Source organism: Epinephelus lanceolatus, chromosome 2 (genome assembly GCF_041903045.1).
Source record: "Epinephelus lanceolatus isolate andai-2023 chromosome 2, ASM4190304v1, whole genome shotgun sequence".
NCBI classification, from domain to species: domain Eukaryota; kingdom Metazoa; phylum Chordata; class Actinopteri; order Perciformes; family Serranidae; genus Epinephelus; species Epinephelus lanceolatus.
Genome location: NC_135735.1, coordinates 31,230,748 through 31,256,527, shown reverse-complemented (window position 1 = coordinate 31,256,527; position 25,780 = coordinate 31,230,748). Strand labels below are relative to the sequence as shown.

The 25,780-nt window shown below is 41.9% G+C and overlaps 1 protein-coding gene across 1 annotated transcript in view; it reads left to right on the top strand.

Annotated features, from left to right (window-relative positions):
• Positions 1 to 25,780, top strand: part of smyd3 (SET and MYND domain containing 3) — a 119,326-nt gene that overhangs the window by 70,872 nt on the left and 22,674 nt on the right. The window contains exon 6 of the mRNA XM_033626507.2: positions 22,124 to 22,191. Coding sequence (XP_033482398.2) covers positions 22,124 to 22,191 — 68 coding nt within the window. The remainder of the gene's footprint in view (positions 1 to 22,123; positions 22,192 to 25,780) is intronic.

Genomic DNA, 25,780 nt, shown 5'->3' with positions numbered 1-25,780 from the left:
CTGATGTAGGCTACCTTTTAACTTGCCAGAATGTGTCAAGATGACAAATACAGGTTCCATGGGTGTGCATAAAATCAAACCAGTTTAAGCTTGTACACCGGACCAGCAAAACCAGAAATGGACCCAGCTCTAGTGGTAAGAGAATCCAAAATGCAAAACCTGTCCATTTTAAGGTAGTTTAAAGGGATAGTGCACCCAAAAATGAAAATTCAGCCATTATCTACTCACCCATATGCCGACGGAGGCCCTGGTGAAGTTTTAGAGTCCTCACATCCCTTGCGGAGATCGGCGGGGAGAGCGGCTAGCACACCTAATGGTAGACGGCGCCCCAGACTAACGTCCAAGAACACAACATTGAAACCACAAATTATCGCCAACATGCCCATCCGTAGTGATCCAAGTGTCCTGAAGCCCCGACGTAAAAAGTTGTTTCGAAAAACGTCATATGAACTCTGTTTTTAGCCTCACTGTAGCCTGTAGCTCTGACTGCTTCTCTGTGCTCCGCGCTCACATGTGCGCGCACTTGCGCGAGACCAGCAAAAGCATGAGCTTTGCTTACCCGTGTTTACATCACGTGACACGTGCACCGCAGGGAGAGACAACGGTAACGGTGGTCTTTTAGCAAAGGACAGCCCAACATGTCTGAAGACTTTGAAACTGAGGAGGAACAGCATTTCTTTGTTGAGCCGTATTTGTTTGAGCCCGAGTGTACGGACGCGGAACTCAGGCTACTGGACGAAGCAGCCGCCACAGCTCACGAGCCTAACCCTCAGCCAGCTGCAGAATACCGGAGTCGAGCACTGGAAACCTGGTGGTGTAGTTGTTTCAAATGCAAAGCAATGCCAATGGGTGAGGAAAGTCTTTGCTGCTCAGACTGGGAATTGGCGATGCCTGCACTTGAGAATCTGGACATCAGTACTGACGAGACTGCTGCTCTCCAGAGACCGTGCATCACCGATCATCCTGAGCGCGCACACGTGAGCACGGAGCACAGAGAAGCAGTCAGAGCTACAGGCTACAGTGAGGCTAAAAACAGAGTTCATATGACGTTTTTCGAAACAACTTTTTATGTCGGGGCTGCAGCACACTTGGATCACTACGGATGAGCATGTTGGCGATATTTTGTGGTTTCAATTTTGTGTTCTTGGACGTTAGTCTGGGGCGCCGTCTACCATTAGGTGTGCTAGCCGCTGCCCCCGCCGATCTCCGCAAGGGATGTGAGGACTCTAAAATTTCACCAGGGGTGAGTAGATAATGGCTGAATTTTATTTTTGGGTGCACTATCCCTTTAATAGTTAAGATGGTCATCAGGACTGTGGTAAAGGTTGCCCCAGTGACTACTGGGTTTCTAGGAATACAGTCTTCACTCTGAAGGTCTGTGAAATTGGAAGTTGATTCTGTTGCTCCCCTCCACATGAACGTTTTTCATAAAGAAAGAGAACCCAAAATGTTGAGTGAAGATTAACTCTGGATCTGTTTGTATTCTGTCCTCCAGTCTTAGTATTCTTTATTGTGTTTTGATAAGGGAGTTATGAAAGGAAATAGGTGCAGAAGGAAACACCTTTTAGGCCTTTGCATAGAGATTGTCTGTGTGTACAGTTTAGCTGCATATTCATCAGGTCTGTTGGTCTTTTCAAGGGAAACTGGAAGGTGTAACATACGTAGAAAATAGGCATCCATGTCCCATTGAGGTTCAAGTGACTAAGTCTACCAAGTGAATTCACTCTTCATAAGATTAGTGTTCATATTTCACAGCCAAATCCAATCTAGCACAACATTCAAATGCTCAGACTGATGGGTGCCATTTCTATATGTGCAGTTGCGTCTGACTGCCTCTGCATTCACCCAAGGTTAAGCATAAAAAGGATGTTTTAGCTGTGAGACGGAAGTTATGGGTGCAGCAAATGCACAGAGGAAAAAAACCATTCAGAGCTGACTGACTACAGCTTTCAGAGTCAGGGAGGAATAGCTTTTCCCCTGGGAAACACCCTTTGATTCAGACTACAGCAGAGCAGTCAAGCAGTAAAAACCGATTTCCTATAAAGAATACTGCTCTGAAAACAATAACCTGCTCTTTTTATCTTTACCCACCCCTTTTCTTCCAATTTAACCTGCCCCCTCTCACCAGACTGTCTCCTCAGCCTGACTTGCTCCTTTCTTTTTCCTTAATTTTTTGCTTACCTGTTTTATCTTACTGTCCTGTATGCTTGTGGCTTTGCTTCATTTCTTTTTGTCTTGATGCTATGCAGAAAATCAGTCATGAAAGAAACCGAGTAAGCAAGAGAAAGTGGAAAGAGCACAGGAACTAGAACCAACCTCTCTGGTCATGTCTGCTGTACCGTCGGCCACAATCAGCTACATTTTACCATATCAACACCACTGTCTCTGCAAGGGTTTGAAATGTGTGGACTGCAAGTTGTGCTGGAAATCAGTGTTAGATGTAGCCTCTATTACTCACTGATCACAGAATTGCTTTACATGATATTCAAAATTTGACCTTTACTGGACTAGGCAGCTTACTGTAGGAATGTGTTTGCTGATGTGATTATGGTATGAGAACACATTTACACACACACACACACACACACACACACACACACAAAGATGGTTTTTCCACCTTCTGTAATGTTTTGCAGTAATATACGGTGTTTTGTGTGTGTGTGTGTGTGTGTGTGTGTGTGTGTGTGTGTGTGTGTGCGCGTGTGCGCGCGCACAGCAGCTTAGTATCTCATCAGCTGAAAATGTGCCAACTTGACAGAAAACACATGTCGACTTTCCTTTCTTATTTCTCTCAGAGATGATTGGGTATCAGAATGGAAATGAGTCATTAGAGAGCAAGAGGCAATCTTGTGTTCGACTACACACACCCTGGGGCTGATGGTGTGTGTGTGTGTGTGTGTGTGTGTGTGTGTGGGCATGAGAAATTTGAGTTCTATGTGAATGCCCCACATAGTATTTGCTTGTGATTGTTTGAACACACACACAAACACACACATATACACACACACACACACACACACACACACAGACGCGTATACTGTTTTGTGTATATGACTGTGTTCAGTCACTTTGTGTCTTTTTCATACCAGGATTCCAACACACACACAGGTGTGTGAATTGGGGTTGGAGTTGTATTTGCGTGTTTGGGGGTTTTGTGTCCACACCATTTAACCACACTATTGGGTTGGTTTTCAGTTTTGCTAGTCCAGCCCCGGTGTATGATCTTAAACTGGTTTAGTTTAATGCAAAGCGGTGAAACCGGCATTTATCATTATGACACATTCTGGCAAGTTAAAAGGTAGCCTACATCAGCAACCTGTGCTGAAGGCATTGCAGCACTAAATCCAACTCATGTTGCATTAGTAATCAGCAACATGGCAGCGTGATTAACATAATATTATGGTTATAAACTGAGTAACGGAGCCACTAGTGTCTAACAGGCTGTGTGCAATTTTATTGCCGAGCCACTGCTGGTGTCGGCAACATGAAGGAGATCAAATTTCAGTAGAAATGGGAGGGGGCGAGCAGTGCACATTGTGTTTGTTTACCAGAACGTTCATGCATTTTTTGGGGCGAGGGAGCAAGACATGGATGAGGTAGTCTCTTTAGAAAACTAAAACTACACCAATATTGCAACATTTTGGATTTGAATCTGATGAAAGAGGTGTCCTAACTGGCTGCAGGCGATGCAGGGCTGCCGTTTTGAGCTGAACATTTGTCAGAGGACTTGTTTCAATTTATTCCAGTCACTCGCATTGAAAGCTCTGCAGTGGACAAGGAGTGGCAAATTCAAAGTTGAAGTTAGGAGTTACCTACAAGATTCCCTCTTATTTCACTAGAAAAAAAACAAAATAAGGTGTCAGCTCACTAAAAGGAAATTCGCTTGATAGTTAAAAGTTTCTGGCAAGCTAAATAATGATCGCTAATAATCCACCAGGGTTGTCCCTTGTCACCGATCCTGTTTATGATATCATGGACAGGATTTGAGGCGCAGCCGCGGGGAAGGAAGGGGTCTGGTTTGGGGACCCCAGATCTGCATCTCTGCTTTTCGCTGATGATGTCGTTCTGTTGGCTTCATCACACCGTGACCTCCAGCATGCACTGGGGCGGTTTGCAGCCGAGTGTGAAGCAGTTGGGATTAGGGTCAGCACCTCCAGATCTGAGGCCATGGTTCTCTGCCAGAGACCAGTGGATTGCCCTTTCCGGTTTGGGAGAGAGTTACTGCCTCAAGTGAGGGAGTTCAAATATCTCGGGTGTTGTTCACGAGTTAGTGTAGAATGGAGTGTGAGATGGATCGGCAGTGATGGGGCGCTGCGCCGGACCGTTGTGGCGAAGAGGAAGCTGAGCCAGAAAACGAAGCTTTCAATTTACTGGTCCATCTACATCCCAACCCTCACCTATGGTTATGAACTCTGGGTGGTGACCGAAATAATGAGATTGCGGATACAAGCGAACAAAATTAGTTTCCTCTGTGGGGTGGCTGGACTCAGCCTTAGAGGTAGGGTAAGGAGCGTGGACATCCGGAGGGAGCTCGTAGTAGAGCCGCTGCTTCTTTGCGTTGAAAGGGGGTCAGCTGAGGTGGTTCGGGCATCTGATCAGGATGGTTCCCTGGGCATCTCCAGTTGGAGGTGTTCTGGGCACATCCCACTAGTAGGAGGCCCCAGGGCAGACCCAGAACATGCTGGAGGGATTACGTATCTCATCTGTCCTGGGAACGCCTTTGGGTCTCCCAGGAGGAGCTGGAAAGCGTTGCTGGGGAGAGGGACATCTGGGGTCTGTCTCCAGCCTGGTTACAAGCACATAGCTGATATTTATGTGGTTTGTTTAGATGGAACAGTTGTTAATGGATTGAGTGTGACACCTGGTAAAATTTGGTATACCATTCCGGTCCGGCCTCCTGTCTTCACAGTTAAAAGGAAAATCAGAGGCAAATATTGTGACTGAAGTTTTTTTAGTTTTCTTTGGAATAAGCTAAAATTTGTGTTTTCTGAAAAACACTAAACCACACTACTGTTCTGACTGTGTTAATGGTCATTTGCACAGATTCATGTTAACTCAAAGAACTGAAAGACATGTTTAGGTGGAGCATTGCAGCAACAGTCTGCTACAGAAGCAGATTTTGGTGTCTGTGTCCGCGTCTGATTGGGTGCCCATCATGAGTCTTGACATATTCCTTGAAAGATTTCACTCAGAAACCTCTTGGCTTCTGGGCCACACTTTTCAAAGTGGTTCCTTGTAGCTGTTTTTCCTTCTGTGTTCTTCCACTCAATATTCTGCTCGATGTTTTCCCAGAGTGCACCTCTCTAATTCAGCCCGCCTGCTCTCGTTCACGCTCGACAACTTCACTAACAAGTTTACTAACAAGTTTAAACACATTTCTGCTCCCCTCACCTCCTCCCTGCTTCCCTCCCTCTCCTGTCTCAAGCCTTTTTGCCTTCACTCGTTTGTCTTGCACCCTGTCCCACCTTCCTCAGTCCCTCTATCCTTTGTGTCCTTGCTGCTTTCTAACTCTTACCTGAGTCTTCCAATCTTATCTCTTCCCTACCTCTCTTCCTTCTTCCTCCCCTGATCCTGTCTTCCTCTCACACTCTCCATCTTATTCCCTCCTGAGGTGGTTATACACTTGTTTAGACAGAGACGGACTCTTGGGATGTGTGTGTGTGTTTATTTTGAGAAAATAAAAGGAGCCATGGGCAAAAATTGCGAGGAGAGGACAGAGGGGACCCTTGTGTTGTCCTTTTTATCAAGCAGACCATAAAATCACTTCAGTATTGCCTTCCCTTTCCTCTGCTCTGCTGTCCTCCTTTTTCAGTTCTTAGATTGGTAAGTCAGGTTTTGTAAGGCAATTTTAATTTGACATTTTCCTAATTTTCAGGTCATTTGATTTCAAGAGTCTCAGTAACTTCACATGTGTGTAAGTCTTGGGGAAGGAACACCAGGACCAGGCCAGAATGAGATCAAAAGCAGGAATTTGAAGAATGTGTCCATGCAGAAGAAGTCGGACCAGAATAATTTACTTTGGGGCCATTGTGTGTCTTTATTAGTGAGTTGACAGTAGAGAGATGACAGGATATGAGAGAGAAGGAATTGGCAGTGATATGCAGCAAAGGTCCCCAGCCTTGTCAGGAAGCAGGGACTCTGAGGTTCATTGTCAGGGCCTTATCCCCTGTGCCATCAGGGCGCCCTTTTAAACTATAAGCGACCAAGTGTAGTGTTGGAAATCAGGCAAAAACAAAGCCTGGCTGATATTAACTGAAGCTACACCAGGGCTCAACAATAACGATTGCCCGATTGCCCGGGGCAAGTAAAACTCAAGGTCGGGCATGTAAACTAACAACTCACTTGCCCGATCGGGCAAGTTGCTAAAAATAGTAAAAGTTAATAACTAATTGACAAAATAAATGTATTTTAAAACATGCTCCTTCGGGTCTGATGCAGCGGTCTCTCTGCCTGAAGTCACAGGCACTGTGTGACAATGTCCTGCCCACAGTCCCCATTGATTGGTTACATGGCACAAGTGAAGCCAATCAACACTGAAGCTTCTCCTGCACTGTGCATGTCTGAAGGCACAGAGCGGCAGAAAGAGGAGAGGGCTCTGTCTTACCCCTTCATAAACTAAAGTCATATTATTTTGTGCGACGGACGCTTCATATAATAACATAACAATATACTATTTATGGTGTTATGCCATCGTGTCATTTCTGTCTCTACATGGTCATGCGTTAACAATTCTCCTCTGCTCTCTGTATCGCGCACGCGGAGTTCCGCCACACACACAGGTGAGCATGCAAGAGCGGCTCGGGCCGCATTTTCCTGACCAAACCTGACCCTGAGCCCGGTGCAGTTTGTCAGCTGACAAAGTTATTGTTAAGGACACTGTGTAAATAACCATCAACAGACTGCTGTTACGCACATACAAACACGCTGCTCGCACAGCAGTACAGCACAGCACTGTTGGTGCTGAGCTTGTGTTGCGTTCAGGCGTTGTCACGTAAATAAAAACTTCCAGCACAAAACAGCAGCATATCAAGTGACTTTTTACTTTTATTATATTAAGTAAAATTGTATTTTCCTAAATCTTGAGACACATCATATGTAAGCTAGACAGACATTTCACCTGCTCATTACTGTGCACACATGTACTGTATGTACTTAGTCCTAAAGAGCCCTTCTGGTGCCAGTAGATACATAGAAACATCCCAGCAGGCTGTGCTTTACAAGCATACAAAAAAGTTTCACGCATGTGAAAATTATTTTTCATGTGTGTGCTTCACCTCTGCTGCTACAACTCCATCCTAGGGGAAACACTGCTGTGTGCGTTTTGTGCAACAAGTGGATGTGGTAGTCTACTGGTAGAGTAGAGAGAGAGCTAAGTAGCGTTGAAGTAGAGTAGAGCAGGGCAGAGAGATGGAAGCAAAATATATTAAACCCAGTGTTAATACAGCAGAACTGGAGAGAGGGGTGAAAAATAAATAAAGGTGGGCATGGCTCAAGTAGGGTGCAAAATTATAGACGGAGAACAATTGACAAAGATTGCTGCAGTTTCAGGCTCAGGAAAATTTTTCACTTTAAGCCCTGACACTGTCATTTTTGTGTAGGAATTAAGCTACAATAATAAATACTATAAAGATTACATAACATAAAAATAACTGCAGTCTTTGTTATTTGATAGCCGCTTAAATTAAACAATTTTTATAGGGCAAGTAAAAACTGACTTCGGGCAAGTAGATCTCTGACCAACTTGCCCAACCGGGCAAGTGAAAAAAAGCCTTAGCGTTGAACCCTGTACACATTCTGTGTCAACTGGAATGCACAACTTGGATAGCAGTAAAAAGAAATACATTGACTTAACCTTGAATGATTGCATGTTGCTACAGGTATAGGGCAGGGTGATGGGATGATAATGAGGTGAACTGCTCTGTCAGCTCTACAGTCAGCAGTGGAGTTGGACGCTGATTTTGTCCTTCAGATGGTACTGGGAGTCAAGCTCAGACCTCTGGCTAAAAAATAATGTTGTGGATTTTTACTGTGGCTTTGGACAGGTGCTTTCTGCTTGCAGTGTCACACATCCAGTGCCCTTTTAGCACACACACAGTTCACTCTGTGGCAGCAGGTGCACACAGGACAGTTAGCTGACCGCTCCTGAGGGGTCACCTCATCAGGACATAACCTCTGTCAACCAGAGACGAGCCAGTCTGTACTGCAATGAGGCAGCCTTTTATTTAGCCTCCACTCAGTTAATGGAAAAAGGAACTTAACAATAACCTCAGTGTGTCCAGCAGCTGCTGGTTCAGACACACATTCATCCACACTACTGCGCCGTAGCACCAGCAGGTTATGGCTCCCTGCTTTTCATATTTATGGAGATTTATATTTATATTATAAATCAATTGAGTCTTTGTGGTGTTTTTAAGACAGTGCTTTAATGTTTTTGTTTTAATAATATTTGGCATGTCAGGCCAACAGCAACATATAATTTTCAGAGTCCCTTACATGATTGTCATCAGTATGCGGTTTACTGGTTTGGTTTACAAAGATTTTTTTCTTTAGCCCCGAACAATTCTCCACTTTGAACAATTAATTGTGACTAAAGATGACGGCAGTGTTCTAAGTCTGTATTTTTAAGAAACGTAGACGAAACGAGAGTGGTACAGTGGCCGATATATATGAAGCTGAGCAACTACTTTGTCAGTAGAATTGTTGTCCATTCAATGAACAAAGTTAGCCATACCGTTAGCAATGGACTTCGCAGGACATTATTTACAATTTGGATTAAAAGCCATTTTGATTATTTTAATTGGTTGACCCTTTCACAGACTAATGGAAGATAAATAATCAAGGAATGGGCACACATTCGGACAGCTTCAAATGTAGCGAGTCAGCCTTTCATTCATAATTTCAGGGGGGCATGGTGAGTGGTGCTGAATTGGACCACAGTGCAGTTGACAAATGTTCACTGCTAGCTTGTCATCATACCTTTATAAGCTTCAAAATTGTATTACATGTCTGAATTTGGCCATAAGAGTTTCAATTCAGAAGTAACCTGGAAAGTTGGCTAAATGACACGTAAATATGTTAAGGTACACATTTCAGATTTTCAATGATTAAGACATGTACTTTGAATGTAAATGAGGTGGCAGAGTGCATAAAAAGGCAACAAAATACAGCTCATGTATTAAAAAGTCTTCCTAGAGGAGGATCCCCCTGGTGCCCCTACAGTCTGGTCTAAGCCCAGAATGTCGGCAAAGCCAGGAAACGCCCCTGGTGCTTGCCTCGTACATACTCTAATACGCATGGATTGAGGGAGAACTAAAGAACACTCAGGTAAGAAATAAAGGATTGAAAATTAGTCAAATACCCGTTCAACCTGCTTTAACAGATATTTTTGGGCACTTGGAGGTAGTCACAATCATCCACTTTCAAACTGATACGGCTAAATTGTCAGCACTTACCGATTTACACATCCAGAAAATATGGTGCTATGCTACCATTCATTTGGAGTAATGTTACTGGCTACATGAATGTAAGTCCAATAATCACTAGCCGCTTTAAGACGAAATGTGATGATGTGCATGTTTTGTAGATACGGCCCAATCAGAGTGACAGTGACAGAACAAAAATGGTAGTTGACACAGAGAGAGGTATGAATAATGATTAAAGCTTAAAAAGTGTGTGTGTGTGTGTGTTTGTGTGTTTGTGTTTGTGTGTGGATGCAACAGTGTACATGTGTGAGTAGATGACATTTAGCCTTGTGTTTTTTTCTCATATTTTCTCAGTAATTCTGTCTGTTTGTCTGCCTGTCTATTGAGAGATGAAAGAACTATGGTTAGGTCATAAATACTTTATCAAAGCATTAATAGTGCACACACGCCACACACACACACACACACACACACACACACACACAGATGCAGCCTTTGATTGTGCTTGATGGCCTTTGTAGTTTTTCCTAGATTGACAGTAATTGAACCGATTCCAGCAACATTAAAGACATAAACCATCCAGCCACAAGTTTTTTGAACTGACATGACAGGACAAAGCAATCCAATTCAGTGCCTCCAATATGAGCTGACAGGACCTCCCACTCCCCACCGTCCCAAACCTCCATTCATCCACTTAGAAATGTGCCACCCGTATATGTTTCCAAAATGTCACTGAAATCATTTTGATCTACCCCTCCCTCACTGAATACTTAATGTCATCACAGACATCCACAGCACAGTCCTGTGCAGCTGACTGGAGTTTACTGTGAGCACCCAGGTTAGTTCACCCGTCTTTGTGTTTTTCTCGTCTTGTAGTGGTGATGGATGGACAACTTTTGATCCAATCAAATCCATCCTCATTTCATCTAAGCCATAAATCTTGTATAAATCTTATAAGGTGTTTCCCATATCCATATTTTCATTGTGCCAAAGATCAAGACTAGGGCTGTACCGAATAGTTCAAAGCTTTGAAGCTTTCTCCATAACGTTGACATTCATATTCTTAATTAATGTTCAACTGCTTCACAGCTTTTTTATTTTTATTATACACGTCTAATTATTCTGTTTAAACCCATTATTTCTGCGTAGTTACAGAAAGGGTGACACCAAGTGCTCTACACCGGCAGCCCACAGCAAAAAGTAGGCTTGTAGTGTTAAACAAAGGACGTCCGACTGGGAAAAACATTTAGTGGCACAGGCCCAAAGACTGGGCCTGCTGCAATGGATCAGCCACCAGTAAGCCAGTTAGCCAGTTAGCCATGGTTTCCTCCCAATTGGTCGTGTTAGTGGTGGGGAAACAGCGGTGATATTATCTGCTTCCCTTTTAGCTCCCATGCCAACAACAAGCCAGGTAATGCTAACAGCAGATCCAATTGACCTATGGGTAAGCCACACCCCCCTCCACTCACTCGGACAAAATATCAGCATTCAGTGACCGACGCTATGGCAGGTGTCACAGTACACGGCATTTCGCAGGAGGCAGTTGATGATTTTTGGGGACATAACGTTCAGATGTCATTGAGAAGTAACCAAAAGGGCCTAAACTACACATTGGAGGGATATATTCATCATTTAATTGTTGAGAAGGTCGATGAAAAGCTTAAATTACAAGCCAAAATTTACAGGTCACAGTGTACGCTTGTGAAACACATCTCACTGCCGTCGCCATCAAAGACAACAAGATAAAGTGCCACTGAAGTTAAGGTTTTTGGGTCAGAATATGAGAAAAGGATAACAGCCTTTTTACCATCTTTACCAAGAGTGTCTCTCCATTAGTTTGGTGCTACAGTATTTACACTGAATCATTCAGCATAACGTTTGCCAATCTTTGTTATCTCTGCGATTACAGATAAGTTAATGAAGCTAAGCTCCAGAAGTTAACGTTAGCTTAACTAGAGCCCTTTGGACAACAGCTAACAATGATGTACAATCACCAAAGTACAAAAACTAGAACAAAATAGGCTAATGAACTCCCAGCAAACAAGGTGACATGATGAACAACGCAGCTAGGAGCTAACGTTAGGCTAACTTTAGCTAACGTTAGCTAGAGATGTTAAAGATAACTATATTTCTTTCCAGCAAAGTGACATTATGTCGCCTCAAACACAATGTTGACTTACCTTAAAACAGATGTAGACATCCTTGTTAATCTTATTCAAGTTCAGTTGATGTTGTGGTCTAACGTTACCGCGCAACTTTATCCAAAAGAGACACTTTTCTCGGTTGAGATGTGGTTTAAAGTGTAAAAAATACACACCGTCACCCAGCCTCTCAGGATACCTTGTGTCAGAGTTGCATGCACCCCATACACACCGTTAGACCATTTTTAAACTTCAAATCTCCAAAAAAGCTCATAAAACCGAACAAAATTGACTTTCTGTAATGCATTTCAATGAATGTCCAGGCAGAGAATGTCCAAGTGTATGGGAATGGCTATACGCACTGTGATTGGCTCATCACGTTTGAGGGCAGGACTTAGCCATATGTCAATTGTGGCAGTAAGTGGTTGACCCACAGCCTGCAGGTCCCATGAGTTGAACTCTGTGGTCCAGTGGTTTGAATGAGCTTATTAGAAATTATTGCAGGTTTTGGACAGGCAGGTCATTAAGTGGCAAAGCAGTGCTCTGAGTTGGTTATTAATAACTTCTTCTACAATAGTCCACCTTCCACCTTCTCTTCCCCTCTCTTTGTTTCTCTCGCTAATGCACACAGCAAGCAGCTTTATCGTCAGTGCTGCTGTGTTCAGGGTTGCCATTGTTTTGGAGATTATGTAGGCATAACAACGTATCCTAACAGCAAGCAAGCTTCTCTCTGTCCACACTATATCCATTAAATATGCACTTGTTACATCATGTAAAAAAAAAAAAACACTTTACCTATTGTACGCTCATGTAAACAAACCACAGAGGATATCAGCTGTGCATTAGAGATTATATTTAAGACGTAACTGTACAAGATGGGTGAGTACTCGCCCATATCTGCACTTTTTAAACAGAAAACACGTTCTATATTGTGACATTTAGTGGATATGACATACAATATAGCCCACAGCAAGTAGGTTGCTATTAATGATGGTCATTTACCAGAAACTTTCAGCTCCCTTACCAGGTTTTTAGGTTACTGTAATGAAATGAAGAGGTATCATATGGATAATGCTTCAAGAATTAGCCATCTTATCCATCGCAGAGTTTTCAAAGCGAGGGTCTGAAATAAATAGAAACAGGACGTCTGACAAAAGTTTAGCTCAAAACAGTGCGTGTGCAGTGCTGCGTTGCTTGGGCCAGTAAGGACATTTTAATAGCCTTAGCCTTAGTTTACAGGTGGGGTTCGGATGATTGATTAACACATATGTATGTAGGTTGGGTGGAGCAGATTGACTCTCTTAATGGGCCGGGTTGGTGAAGGTTTTAAAAAGCCCTGACCCGTGCATCACTAGTGGCAGAATATCCCGACATGGTGATATAGCAGCAATCGATTAGCACCATTTACATTTACTCATTACAGACAGTTGGTTTAATAAAAAAGAATAACTCGTTTAATCTGGTGAATTGCTTTATTCAAATTGAGGATTGTGTTCAAGAACTTAAAAAAAAATTGAATGATTATGTCATACACAACAGACATTTGAAGTACACTGTGCAGTTTCAACAACTAACAGTGCACATTACAGTCTTGCTGATGACTTTTGTCTGTCCATCTCTGTTCGTTTTTCATTATTGTTTGATGAGGATAGTCTGTTTCAACAAGTCCCTCACATTTCATGACAAACTATGACGTTTGTCCATGCCCTGTAGGACAACACATAAGAGTTTTCTGATCTGGCAGGACATCTTTAGTCTGTGTCTTCTATAACCGTCACAAATCATTGTTGAAAAACAGCTCTGTTTTATGATGTGGCAACACTATGGTTGAGCTTTGGTTAGGTTCAGCTGCAAAAACGACTTTGTTAAGTTCTGGGAAATATCAAAGTTTAGATTAAAAAATCTGCATCCCAAACTCTGCCCTTTGTAGACTTAGTTACTTTCAAATAACATTGCCCGACTCCTTCAATTGCTCCAGTCATAGTTACTACCAGGGTGATTTCTCAGACTCAGATGTGACAGCCTTTGTTGGTTTTACAGACAGAAAACTTTGAATATTTGTTCGAGATTTGTTTTTGGAGGTTTGATGGAAAGAGATTAATTACAGAGTTGACATTATTCATTTAACTCAAAAGCACACAGTAAATATTTCTCTTTTTGGTAGAATTTAAATATTGAATTTAATGTAGTAGTTATTGATCTCGGCGTGTGTGTCTATGTTACAGCTACCGGGTGTTTATTACCCTAAACCCTGTTCTCAAAACTGACAGTTTGAAGTCCAAAATTGATCATCAGTGTGAAAAAGTGTATTTTTTGTTTTTTTTTATTCCCCCTCAGAAGGCGACATTTTGGAGACAGAGGTTCTTTTTTTTTTTCATTTTCCACATCACAGGCTGCTCACCACACCCTTCACTCATTCGCTTGCCTTTGCCTCTGTTCCTCTATCTCACACTCATCATTTCTACACGTTTCAACCAAATCTAATCAGCAGAAATATTGTGTGTGACAGGCAGAAAAAGAAAAACATCAAACAAATGAATGAATGTGGGGAATGGCATTTTCTGCACCATCGTGAAGGGAACCCTTTCAGATAAAACACACACTCTGGTATCTTTTGTACAGATGCAGTAATTGTGTTATTCTCCACAGTGGATATAGCAGTATCTGAATCTTATCTAGCCTGTAATCCCCATTAAGAACCAGCTGTTAAGAATTTCAGCTTTATTATCTGCTGGAGAGCTCCTTTCATTGTATTTTGTGGGATGCAATTTATTCACTTAACATGGATATAAAGTAGCCCTCCAGAAACCGTTACATCTCTCTCTGGCCTCACTTCACCACCTGAGTGTCACCTCATCTGAACCTACACTCGCAGCTGCAGAGTGCTCTCTTCATTAATGGGAAGGTTTTAAATAAACAGGTAAACTGTGGGAGGCTCTTACTGTCTCTTATCATAAGTAGTAAACAGCCGTCACCATGGTTACTGATGGATGATATGTGGTGTTATATTATATGCTGTTTCTCTGCCAATCCATAACACCTTCAAAGCGGTGAGCTTTTCCTATGGGCAAAATAATTTAGCTCATCTTATTATAAGAAAAAGACTTTCTGAAAAAGTTTAACCTCACTAACTTTCTTTAGGTGTATCTAAGGTAGGCTGCAACCAATGATTATTTACATCATCAATTAATTTCTCAACATTTTTTTCTATTAATCATTTGGTCCTAAAAATATTACAAAGTAATGAGAAATGTCCATTTTAATTTCCAAGAGCCAAAGGTGACTGCCTGTTTTGTACATCAAACATTCAGAATATGTATTATAAAGTCATCTTTTTTGCTTAAAAAAATACTTTAAATCAAACAGATTAATGCAGATGTATTTTCTGTTGACCGACTGATCAGTCAAATCAAGGTCAAATTGTAATCCTACGTGACCTTGAAAGTTAATTGGGTAGCCTGTTAATGTACTAAGAAAAGTGTGTAAAACAGCTACCAATCCGTATTCAGCACTGAATGAATCAGCTTTTACGTCTGGAACCTCCCGTCTACAACGGGCTTGAGACGCTGCCTCATTGAGGACTTGACTTAGATTCCGGAGTTACTCTTATCCCAAAGCCAATCTGATCCAGCTTGATTCAGCGGTTGGAACCTCCTGCAACCTCATCCCTTTGCTGACTTTGACCCCACCAGGATTCAAACCCTGGACCTTCCGCATGGAAGACGAGTGCTGTAATCACTACACTAGTCTGCATACAGCACTAATGTTAAATAACATTCGAAAGATTGTGCCTAAAAGCACAGTTTATTATGTTGTGCAAATAAAGTGATCGTTGGTTGAGGACAAAGTAAAGCTTCATGTGTGAAGCAATGAAACCTACTTTACTCTCAACTGTGCCAAGTTTTCTTCATCTTCAGCTGATGTTGTCTGCTCAGTATGAAGAGAGATTTGGATAATGTAACTGTATTCTACTTTAATCCAGACAGGAAGAGGCAGACAGAAATCAGGAAGAGAGATGGGTACACTGTATTCAGGGAGAGCAGAGCGGAGGCTGTGGGAGGCAGATAAAAACAAGAATTGATTCATGAGATTCGTTTTTGTATACAATTTGTACCATTTGTGTGAAGCAGGGAGGCCTGTTTATGTACTTGTGTACAATGTGTTTGTGTACTTGTGTTTGTGTATTTGGGATGCAAAAGGCGTCCACCAGCCGGCTCTGCAGATGTGGATGTTCTGCTAGATTGATTCTTATCCCCCGAGTGTGTGTGTGTGTGTGTGTGTGTGTGTGACAGAGAGAGATCTATGCCCAGCTGAGTGCCCTACCACTGTTTGTTTAAATCTCCTCTACTCTTCATCACCTCCCTCCTTCTCAAAGCCATCCTTTCTGTTGTCACCGCATGGCCGTCCCTTCATCCCTGCTGTCACTAACTAAAGCTGCCTTTTCCTAATAAGGTGAAAACTGTGGAGGACTCAAATATCCCTTTTCATACAGGGTGAGGTATATGATGTTGGCAAATGAATTAATAAATACTAAGAAATAACACTCTAAGGTTGAGTCACTGTTGTTTCTGCTCTCTCTCACCTGTGTTCTTTGATGTCAACAGTTGATCTGAATGGGTCATTGCATGTCATCAAACGTAACTTCTTGACCTTCTCTTGACTTCCTTTTTTATTCTATGGTTTATTAATAATGCATTAGCAATGAATTGCAGACTGAAGCACCTTTGAATAGTGACGCCCACAGATTAAGCTGCGTCAGCAACCTCAAATGAATGGGTCCACATTCAGTAGATTTTAGAGCTGCAACAGTGGCTTCAAGTCAATTTTTAAGCAAAAGATGTTAAAAAATCTCTGTTTTATAATCTGTCAAATGAAAGTCTTTGGGACAAACAAGCAGTTTTAAGATAACTTTGTGGTCTTTGGGTGATTAGCCATTTTCATCATTTTCTGACCTGTTTGTAGAGCAAATGTTTATTTGACTAATAAATTACAGATAAATTTATATTGAATATAATAACTACTTGCCTCCTGTGTCTACAGCATGTGTGTGTGTTTGGGCAATCAGGCTTCACACACATGCATGCAACATGTCGTGCATACAGTGTGACACCGTGTACAGAATTACATATCACAGCATGCACCACGTATACATTAATCAACTGTCATTTAATGTAGGGCTGTATCAATTTTTTGACATGATGATATGATATTTGCTCATATCACAAAATCTGCCACAATATGATTTCAATTCAGTTTACTTGAGGAGCCTGTGATTGATACGAGACGATGTCAGTGCGTATCTGTATTGTGTTTTTATTGTGCCTGCCTGGCGCTAAGCTGCTGGCACTGTTTGAATGTCAAGGAAGGAAATGTGCTTGGACGAAAACAGTGACACAGGTATGCCATGCGAATTGAAAAAAAAAAGGCATGTGTTAAAGATGATGATATGTACTGATGTTTTCACTTTGCATCAGTAATATTGGATCATTGATCATTGAATCACTATATCAATCCATATCAATGTATTGTTACACCCTTAGACACAAGACAAAAGCAACAAATCCTCACATTTGAGAGACTGGATGTAATCCATCTAATCAATTAATCAGTTGTTTGTTTCAGCTCTAATTTATTGATGACAGTAAAGAACCAGCTTTAGACTTAAAACGTTGGGCCTATACTCATCTTAACCATTAATGTGTCACTGCTGTTCATTGACAACCGCTTGATACAAAGCACTCAAGTGTTTTTCTATGTTGATGTATTGTAATTCATATGTAACATATTGTTGTATTATAGGATGTGTCTGTCACCCCCTGCAAATGTATGCTTTATGGCACAGATGATGGATGACTGCGAGAGCAACTGAATAACAATGATGTGTGTGTGAGATGAAGAAAGAATGATTTGTGTGTCTTTGTATGTGTGTGTGTGTGTGTGTGAGGGAGAGAGGAAGATTTGTTTAAGATTTTGTGTATTCATAAGCGTGTGTGTGTGTGTGTGTGTGTGTGTGTGTGTATGTGTGTATTTCTATGTAATCACGTTCCCTCCTGTCGGCTTTATAATGAATAAGTTGAGTAAAAAGCCTCATTTTCCATGAGGCCTGACTCTAATAGTGTTTATTACCACTGCAGATTCAAATCCAATCATTTCGTTGAGTTCTGATTCTGGTGTGAATCACTGAGACCGCTCTTATTAAGGTGACAAATGACATCCGCCTGAACACTGATGCAGGCAAAGTCTCAGTTTTAGTCCTGCTAGATCTGAGTGCTGCTTTTGACACTGTCGATCATGAGATCCTTTCACAGAGACTAGAGGACTGGGTGGGCATCTCTGGCACTGCCCTAAATTGGTTGAAGTCCTATCTAGAAGACAGGAAGTACTTTGTTGAAATTGGTAACTGTGTCTCAGACCACATGGCCTTGACCTGTGGGGTGCCCCAAGGGTCAATCCTGGGACCCCTTCTGTTCAATCTCTACATGCTGCCTTTAGGCCAGTTAATACAAAGTAATAATGTGTCCTACCACAATTATGCAGACGACACTCAGATCTATGTCTCACTGACAGCAGGTGAATATGGACCAGTGGATTCACTCTGTCACTGCATCCAACAGGTCAGTGTGTGGATGCAAAACAACTTTCTCCAGCTAAATTCAGACAAGACTGAAGTCATCGTATTTGGTCCACAGAAACAAAGAGAAAGTGTCAGCAGTCACCTCCAGTCTCACTCTCTCTAAAACCTACAAATCAGGTTAGAAATCTCAGGGTAATAATGGACTCAGACTTGAACTCTCTCTCTAAAACCTACAAATCAGGTTAGAAATCTCGGGGTAATAATGGACTCAGACTTGAACTTTAACAGCCACATCAAATCAATAACATCAGCAGCTTTTTACCATCTAAAAAACATTGCCAAAATCAAAGGTATAGTGTCTAAACCTGACTTGAAGAGACTTATTCATGCATTTGTCTCTAGTAGGTTAGACTACTGTAACGGCCTGCTCACTGGCCTCTCCAGACGGGCCGTAAGACAGCTGCAGTACATCCAGAATGCTGCTGCTCGGGTCCTGACCAGAACCAGGAAGTACAAGCACATTAGTCCTGTGCTCAGGTCTCTACACTGGCTTCCTGTGGCTCAGAGAATAGACTTAAAAGCAGCTCTGCTTGTGTACAAGTCTCTCCACGGCCTAGCACCAAAGTACATCTCTGACATGTTAGTGCCATATGAACCATCTCGGACTCTGAGGACCTCAGGGACCGGCCTCCTGCTGGTTCCCAGAGTCAGGACTAAACATGGGGAATCAGGATTCCAGTTTTATGCAGCTAAAATCTGGAACAGTCTTTCTGAAGATGTGAGACAGGCCTCTACTCTGACAATGTTCAAATCTAGGCTCAAAACAGCTCTATTTCACTGTGCATATGACTGAAAGGATCCTATCTGCACTCTTCTCTTTTAAAGTTAATTTTATAATGATTATTTATGTTTTTATTTTGTATTGTGATTTTAATGCATTTTCTTGTTCTGTAAAGCACTTTGAATTACTTTGTGTACGAATTGTGCTCTACAAATAAACTTGCCTTGCCTTGAATATCAGCCAGATGGAGAAGATCCGTCTGTGGCTCACTTAAATATTACCCCCACTCTGCATACCACTGTCTGCCTCTTTATCTGACAGCCTGAATACTAATGTTACTGAAGTTACACTTATTTACCTATTCTCTGCCCCATGCAGACATACACACCACGACCACTAACATGCACAAACACACTTGTTTACCAGCATGAGCTCAGTAATTGACACATCAAAGACTCTTTTCTATTCTTTCTTTTTTTTTTTTTTTTTTTTTTTTAGCTTTCACGTCTTTGTTAACTTACTTTATGTTTTAGTGTGTTTATTGCTGTTTTCCCTTTCATCATCTCTCTGTCTGTCTCTCTTTGTTAAACAACTTCTTCAAGCATTTTGTTATTCAAACCATCTCTGCGCCAACTCTTAATTGAAAGAAGCAAACCATCTCTCTGCCTCGTTTGAAATCTCTCCTGTGTCTCCTGAAATCTGTGACTCCTTCATTAATTCATTCCTGAAATGTGTCCTTTAAATCACACAGACCACCCTGGTGGATTGTGGGAAGTGTATAAACATATCCAGTATTTAGATTTATAATAAAGTTAAATTGAACTTAAGTTGAAGTTGTGTCTTTTAGATTCAGGAGGAAATATTCTTGACTCACTGTTGATTATTCGGGCTGACCTGTTGAAGCTAAATTTCTCTCCTCTACAGCAAACTAAACGGCACTTTTTTTGATGGTCTTCCCTCGAGTTGTGTTAACTCTGCCAAGATCAATGTGCTACCTGAATTCCTCAATTTATTTTAAAGTATCCCAATTTTTTATTCCCAAATCATTTTCAAGCTCGGCAATTGAACAAATCATGTCATTTATTTGGAATAGTCGTCCAGGTAGAATCAGTAAAGCACCTCTTCAAAAACCTACGACTTGTGGTGGCTTAGCGCTCCATAACTTTCAGATTTATTACTGGTCAGCCAACATCCATAGTCTTCTTAGGTTCCTGCATGGGTTGGAGTAGAGGAGGCATCCTGTAAATCTGCCTGTCTCTCAGCTGTTTAGTCCTCATCTCTTCTTCTTGCTTCTGCTTTTACAACTTAAAACCCTACTGTGACCAATCTCTTCAGATACAGGGTCACAAAGGAGACATTTTGGTCAACAACCCAACCTACAATGTCATCAGTTTAGCAAGCAATATTGCCAGATTGGGTGGTTTTCCAATCAGTTATGCTGTTTTTCATTTAATTTAATTTTATACACTTTATTAATCCCCAAGGGAAATTCAGTGTTTTCACTCCTTTGTCATATACATTAACACACAGGTCCGAAATACACGCACATGCACACACAGGACCTATACATGCATTAAATGGAGAGATGTCAGAGTGAGGGGGCTGCCCATGGATAGGCGCCCCAAGCAGTTGGGGGTTCGGTGCCTAGCTCAAGGGCACCTCTGCAGTGCCCAGTAAGTGAACTGGCACCTCTCCAGCCACCAGTCCATGCTCCATATTTGGTCTCTTTTTTCCGGTTCCCAAACCAAGTCCCTATGGACTGAGCTACTGCTGCCCTAACTGGGGAAGTAAGAATTGTTTTTGGCAGCTTGTGATAATTTGGGTTCCGGTTTGCACCATTACATGACTATCAAAATCAAGTTGTCATTATTATTCAGTCACAGCTGGCAGTTTGTGTGTAGCAGTCTTCAATTTAGCTGTCTAAAAAAAATATTGAAGTATTATCATAGAGCTTAAAAACATGTTTATACCTGTTACTAGCTTATCTAGACTGCTACTAGCTTTACAGGCTAATGTGTTTAAAGACACAGTTTACCCCTAAATAATTTGTTTCACCTTTTACCTGTTGTGCTGTTTATGAATCCAGAAGTCGGAGAGTGTTGAAGAGATCGGCCATAGAGATGTCTGCCTTCTCTTAAATATAATGGGACTAGATGGGACTCGGCTTGTGGTGCTTTAAGTGCTTAAAAAACAAAACACTCAATATAGTCTACAGACCTTGTTGTGAGCAGTTTCATGTAAACACTTTTTTCTTTCCGCTAAAGTAAACCCACCAACTGTATCAGACAGAAGCGTGCATCTACTCATGGAGGAGAGGCTCATGTTTGTGACAGTGTCAGATGTAAACTTTAATGGCGTCCTCCTTGGTTGCGCTGTAACGTTAGCAAGCTCAGTGGTGCCGGGTGAGCTAGCAGTAGATGCACACTTCCTCCTGCATGGTGATACGATGGCGGGTGTAGTTCAGTAGAAAGAAAATAGTTCCTACATGAAACTGCTCACAACAAGGTCTGTGGATTATCTTGAGTAACATCATGTCATGATTTCTGGAAAGAGACATTGCTGTTGAGTTTTTCAGATGTGTTTTTTTGGCATATTGAGCACCACAATAACAAGAAGGCAGACATCTCTACAGCTGCCATTCATCTCACTAACATCTATCATGTTGAAGGTTGCAAATTACTGTGATGTCAGGTCTATTCCAAATGAATTACTGGGTGTATTTTGTTAAGTGTGTCCTACTTGTATCTGTCTCCTCAGTGTGGTTTTCAAGGACTGATGACTTGAAAAATTTATTCTCAAATATTTCACCTTCTCATTTTCACAGAAACAAAAACATATCACTTTTTCTATTTAATATCACTGCACATGTTCACTGACACAACGTTCTGTTAACTCAGCTGATGAAAAATATTACAGACATGTCTTTTATTTCAAAACGCTTTCATTTTCCTTTTAAAGGAAGGATTTTCCTGGCTCGGGAATAACCAGGTGGTAATTTTACACAATCAAATCCCCTGAATCTCACAGCGAAAACCTCACGTCATGTTTCAGTTGCAGTGCCAGTGGGGTTTTGCAGGTGCCAAAGAAATGTAAAACTGTTCAGAGCATATGATGAAAGGTATCATTGGTTCCCTGAGGTAATTTAACAAATCATCTCTCTCTCTCTTGTCTCCACTTTTTTTTTTATCCTCTTTACCTCCTTTAGGTGACATGTAATTGTTTCACCATCAGTGACGGAGAGCTGCAAGAGATTGGAGTTGGGCTGTATCCTAGGTAACACACACACACGTGCACTCAAAGGGAAAGGGCAAAGTGTGAAGCATACACATCTAAAAAGCATCATTAATTTCAATCTAGCTCATAATCATTGTTGGATGGTGTTCTCCCTCTCTCTGTATCTCGATTGTACACTAAAAAAGCCACAAAATTTTAATGTAGCTCTTGAGTTACCTGCCAGATCACCGCACCCCAGCCAACCCTACCCATCCTTTCCCCGCTCACTTTCAAAGCCCTCCCCACCCCCTTCGCTATTTTCCTGACGGTTCTTTGAAATGCGAGGCAAAAGGGCGAGGAAGAAGGGTGGAAGGGAAGTGATTTTTTTTTCTTTGTGAGGCGAAAACTTGAAAATGAATGTTGACAGAATATTATAACGCTGTCTGGGGAAACTGGTGGGACGCAGAGAGAAGCGAGAACACATGGAGAAATCTGAGCTTTGACTCTAACTGATAAGTGATTCTTGTCTGGCATGTGGGAGTGAAGTGCACACACTCACACAGAGCAAGGCGGTATGCACTGTAATCCCTGTATCGAGTCTGGGTGAACAGAGTGGGATTTGGCCTGTCATTGCACATGTTGTTAGACTTAGAGTTACACATGTACACACACACACACACACACACACACCCCCACACACTGCAGGTATCTCAGCCAGTTTATCTGGCTGGTGTTGAGATGTCAGATGGTCACAGTGGCTTTACCAAAGCTCGGCCAAACCGCGTGTGTCTTTGTCAGTGTGTGTCTGCGATTTGTGTCGTAACTCATCCATAAATGATGGGCCCGTTTGCAGGATGGTCCCCTGCCTATTCATATTTTGGGTTGCCTAGCAACCGCTGGGTTTGGTGAAGAGAGGGGGATTATTCTGGTGAGGCTACACCTCTGTTCATGCCATCACTTTTTGTCCATTTCTCTTTCTCTGCTTTATGTCAAAAACACTTTTTCTCATTTGCTGACCATCTCACTCCCCTCTCTGTCTCCACTAAGATCATCCTTCTCTTCGTCTGTCTCCCCCTTCCACTCTGCTAACTGGGCTTTTGAAAACATTATGTAAAATCATATCCTCAGAGGTTTTTAACAGAAGCAAAATGATTCACATGTGGACTGATAACACAGACCTTTGATCACTTTTTCTAATCCACCCCAACATTGTACTTCATATAAACTCACAGTGACATGAACCCATGTGTAGCCACAGCCACATCCTCACAAAGAGGCACCGAAACCAAAACAGGAAGAAGAGATGAGATGACATTTGATACAAACACCCAAGAGATGTTTATTTGTTGCACACAGTTCAAAGGTGTCATGCAAGATTTTTATTTCTGTCTCAACTAAAAGAGTTTTATTATTCATAGCTCCACTGGAGACTGTTACACTCTGGTGTGAATGCAGTTATGGAGATTTTACATGACAAATGGTGACAAATTTTAAAATATCATCTTTCAAAGGTCAAGTGTGTAGAATGTAGGGGGATATATTGGCAGAACAGAATATGATACAATAAGGTTGTTTTGCAAACATAGCTATTGAGTGCATGGTAAAGTGTCAGATCTTTAACCTAAATCTATGAAAATGGGAGCAAAAACATAAGTGTTACATCCATCCATTTTCAAGCGCTTATCCAAGGGGGGGTCGCCGGGGCAGCAGGCTTAGCAAAGTATTCCAGATGCCCCTCTCCTCAGCAACACTTTCCAGCTCCTCCTGGGGGATCCTGAGGAGTTCCTAGGTCAGACAAGATATGTAATCCCTCCAGTGTGTTCTGGGTCTGCCCAGGGGCCTCCTACCAGGTGGACACACCTTGAACACCTTTAACAGAAGGCACCCAGGAGGCATCCTGATCAGATGCCTGAACCACTTCAACTGACCCCTTTCAACACAAAGGAGCAGTGGCTTTACTCCAAGCTCCTTCCCTGTCTCTAAGGCTGAGTCCAGCCACCCTTTGGAGGAAATATTTTTCGGCTGCTTGTATCCATGACCTCATTCTTTTCGTCCTTACCCATAGTTCATGACCATAGGTGAGGGTTGGGATGTAGATGGACCAGTAAATTGTAAGCTCTGCCCTCTGGCTCAGCTCTTTCTTTACCACGATGGTCCGGCACTGCACCCACATCACTGCAGATGCCACACCAAACTGCCGATCCATCTCATGCTCCATTCTACCTTCACTCATGAACAAGACCCTGAGATACTTGAACTCCAGGGCCCCCCTCTGGAGCCAGACCTGGAGGGGGAGCTCACTAGCGAGCCTCTGGTGGCCAGGTCATGCTCAGGCCAAATGAATGATATGTAGCCACCACCCTGTCCGCCCACCAACCGCAGGGACTGGTATCGGGGCAGGGTGCATTATGTGTCAGGCGACAGGCAGGGCGGGTACCTGGGCGTGTTGACCCCTGATGTGGCAGACTAGCTCTGGGGACATGGAAGAGTTACATTTAAATTTGAATTTTTAAATTTTTGGTGCCATTTAATTGATGTCTCCTGCATTTGTGCAGTAGTCAGTCTCTCTGAAAATAAAGTTGCAGGAAACAGTAACAGATTTTTAACCCTCTCTTTCATTAAATATCGGTCAGTCCCCTGCTGTCTCTACTCATGCAGTATTTGGCTCTCTACCGTGCTGTGTACAGCAACAGTTAGTTTCAGTAAGTGGAAGCCGATATTGTTAATGTGAAATGCGGTTTAGTTAATTAATCTAATTAGTATGCTAATGAGCAGCTCTCCATCAGATAAAAGCATTGTTTGGAGGGCTTGATTTCTAGTTGATATTCAACTCGCAACTTCTCCACTCTAAAACAAAGCCAGGGGGTTACTGAGGATTTTACAAAGGCTACACACACACACACACACACTCACACACACAGCCTTTATCTCTTGCACCCATTGTTTTGCTCTGTGAATATGATAAACGAGAACAGCAGTAATGGAAGGGCGTATAAACACAGACAAACCTCTTCAGTATTTTTTCGCAGCCATGTGTGCAGTGACAGTAAATGTCTTTTTATGAGTCAGACTGGTTTTAAAATACCTTTAATAAAAAATATATGTTCTTTTTTATTCTAAATCACAACATTCTCAACAATTACAGTCTCAGCACAGGAAAGAGGAAGCTCAAGCACAGATTTTGCAATATATTGAAATCACTATTCAGTCGAGTTACATGCTCTTTACATCTTTTTGTACGTCTTTTTTACAACTCCTGAACTGTAAGCTACTTTGTAAGAAAACTATTATAAGAGAAAGACAAGCAGTAGCCAGCTTATTAGGTACATCTAGCAAAAACTAATGCAGTCTAAAACAACAGTGCTGCATTAAATCCTGCTTTTATGTTACGGTGTTTTACGACTCATCAGATAATTTTGTTCCAGCAGGCATATATAAATGTTTCAGCCAACAAAAACAAAATTTGATTAAACCTGTCTGTCTCCCATTAAAACTGCTTTACCGATAAATTATTCCTCCTTGTGCTGCAGTACATCCTGCCCCAACATGTCTCAGTATGATGCAGAAAACACATCATACTTACACATATTTTCTAACATTGTCTTAAAATGCTGTTTTATTTTGATTTTAATACAACTCAGTAAGGTCA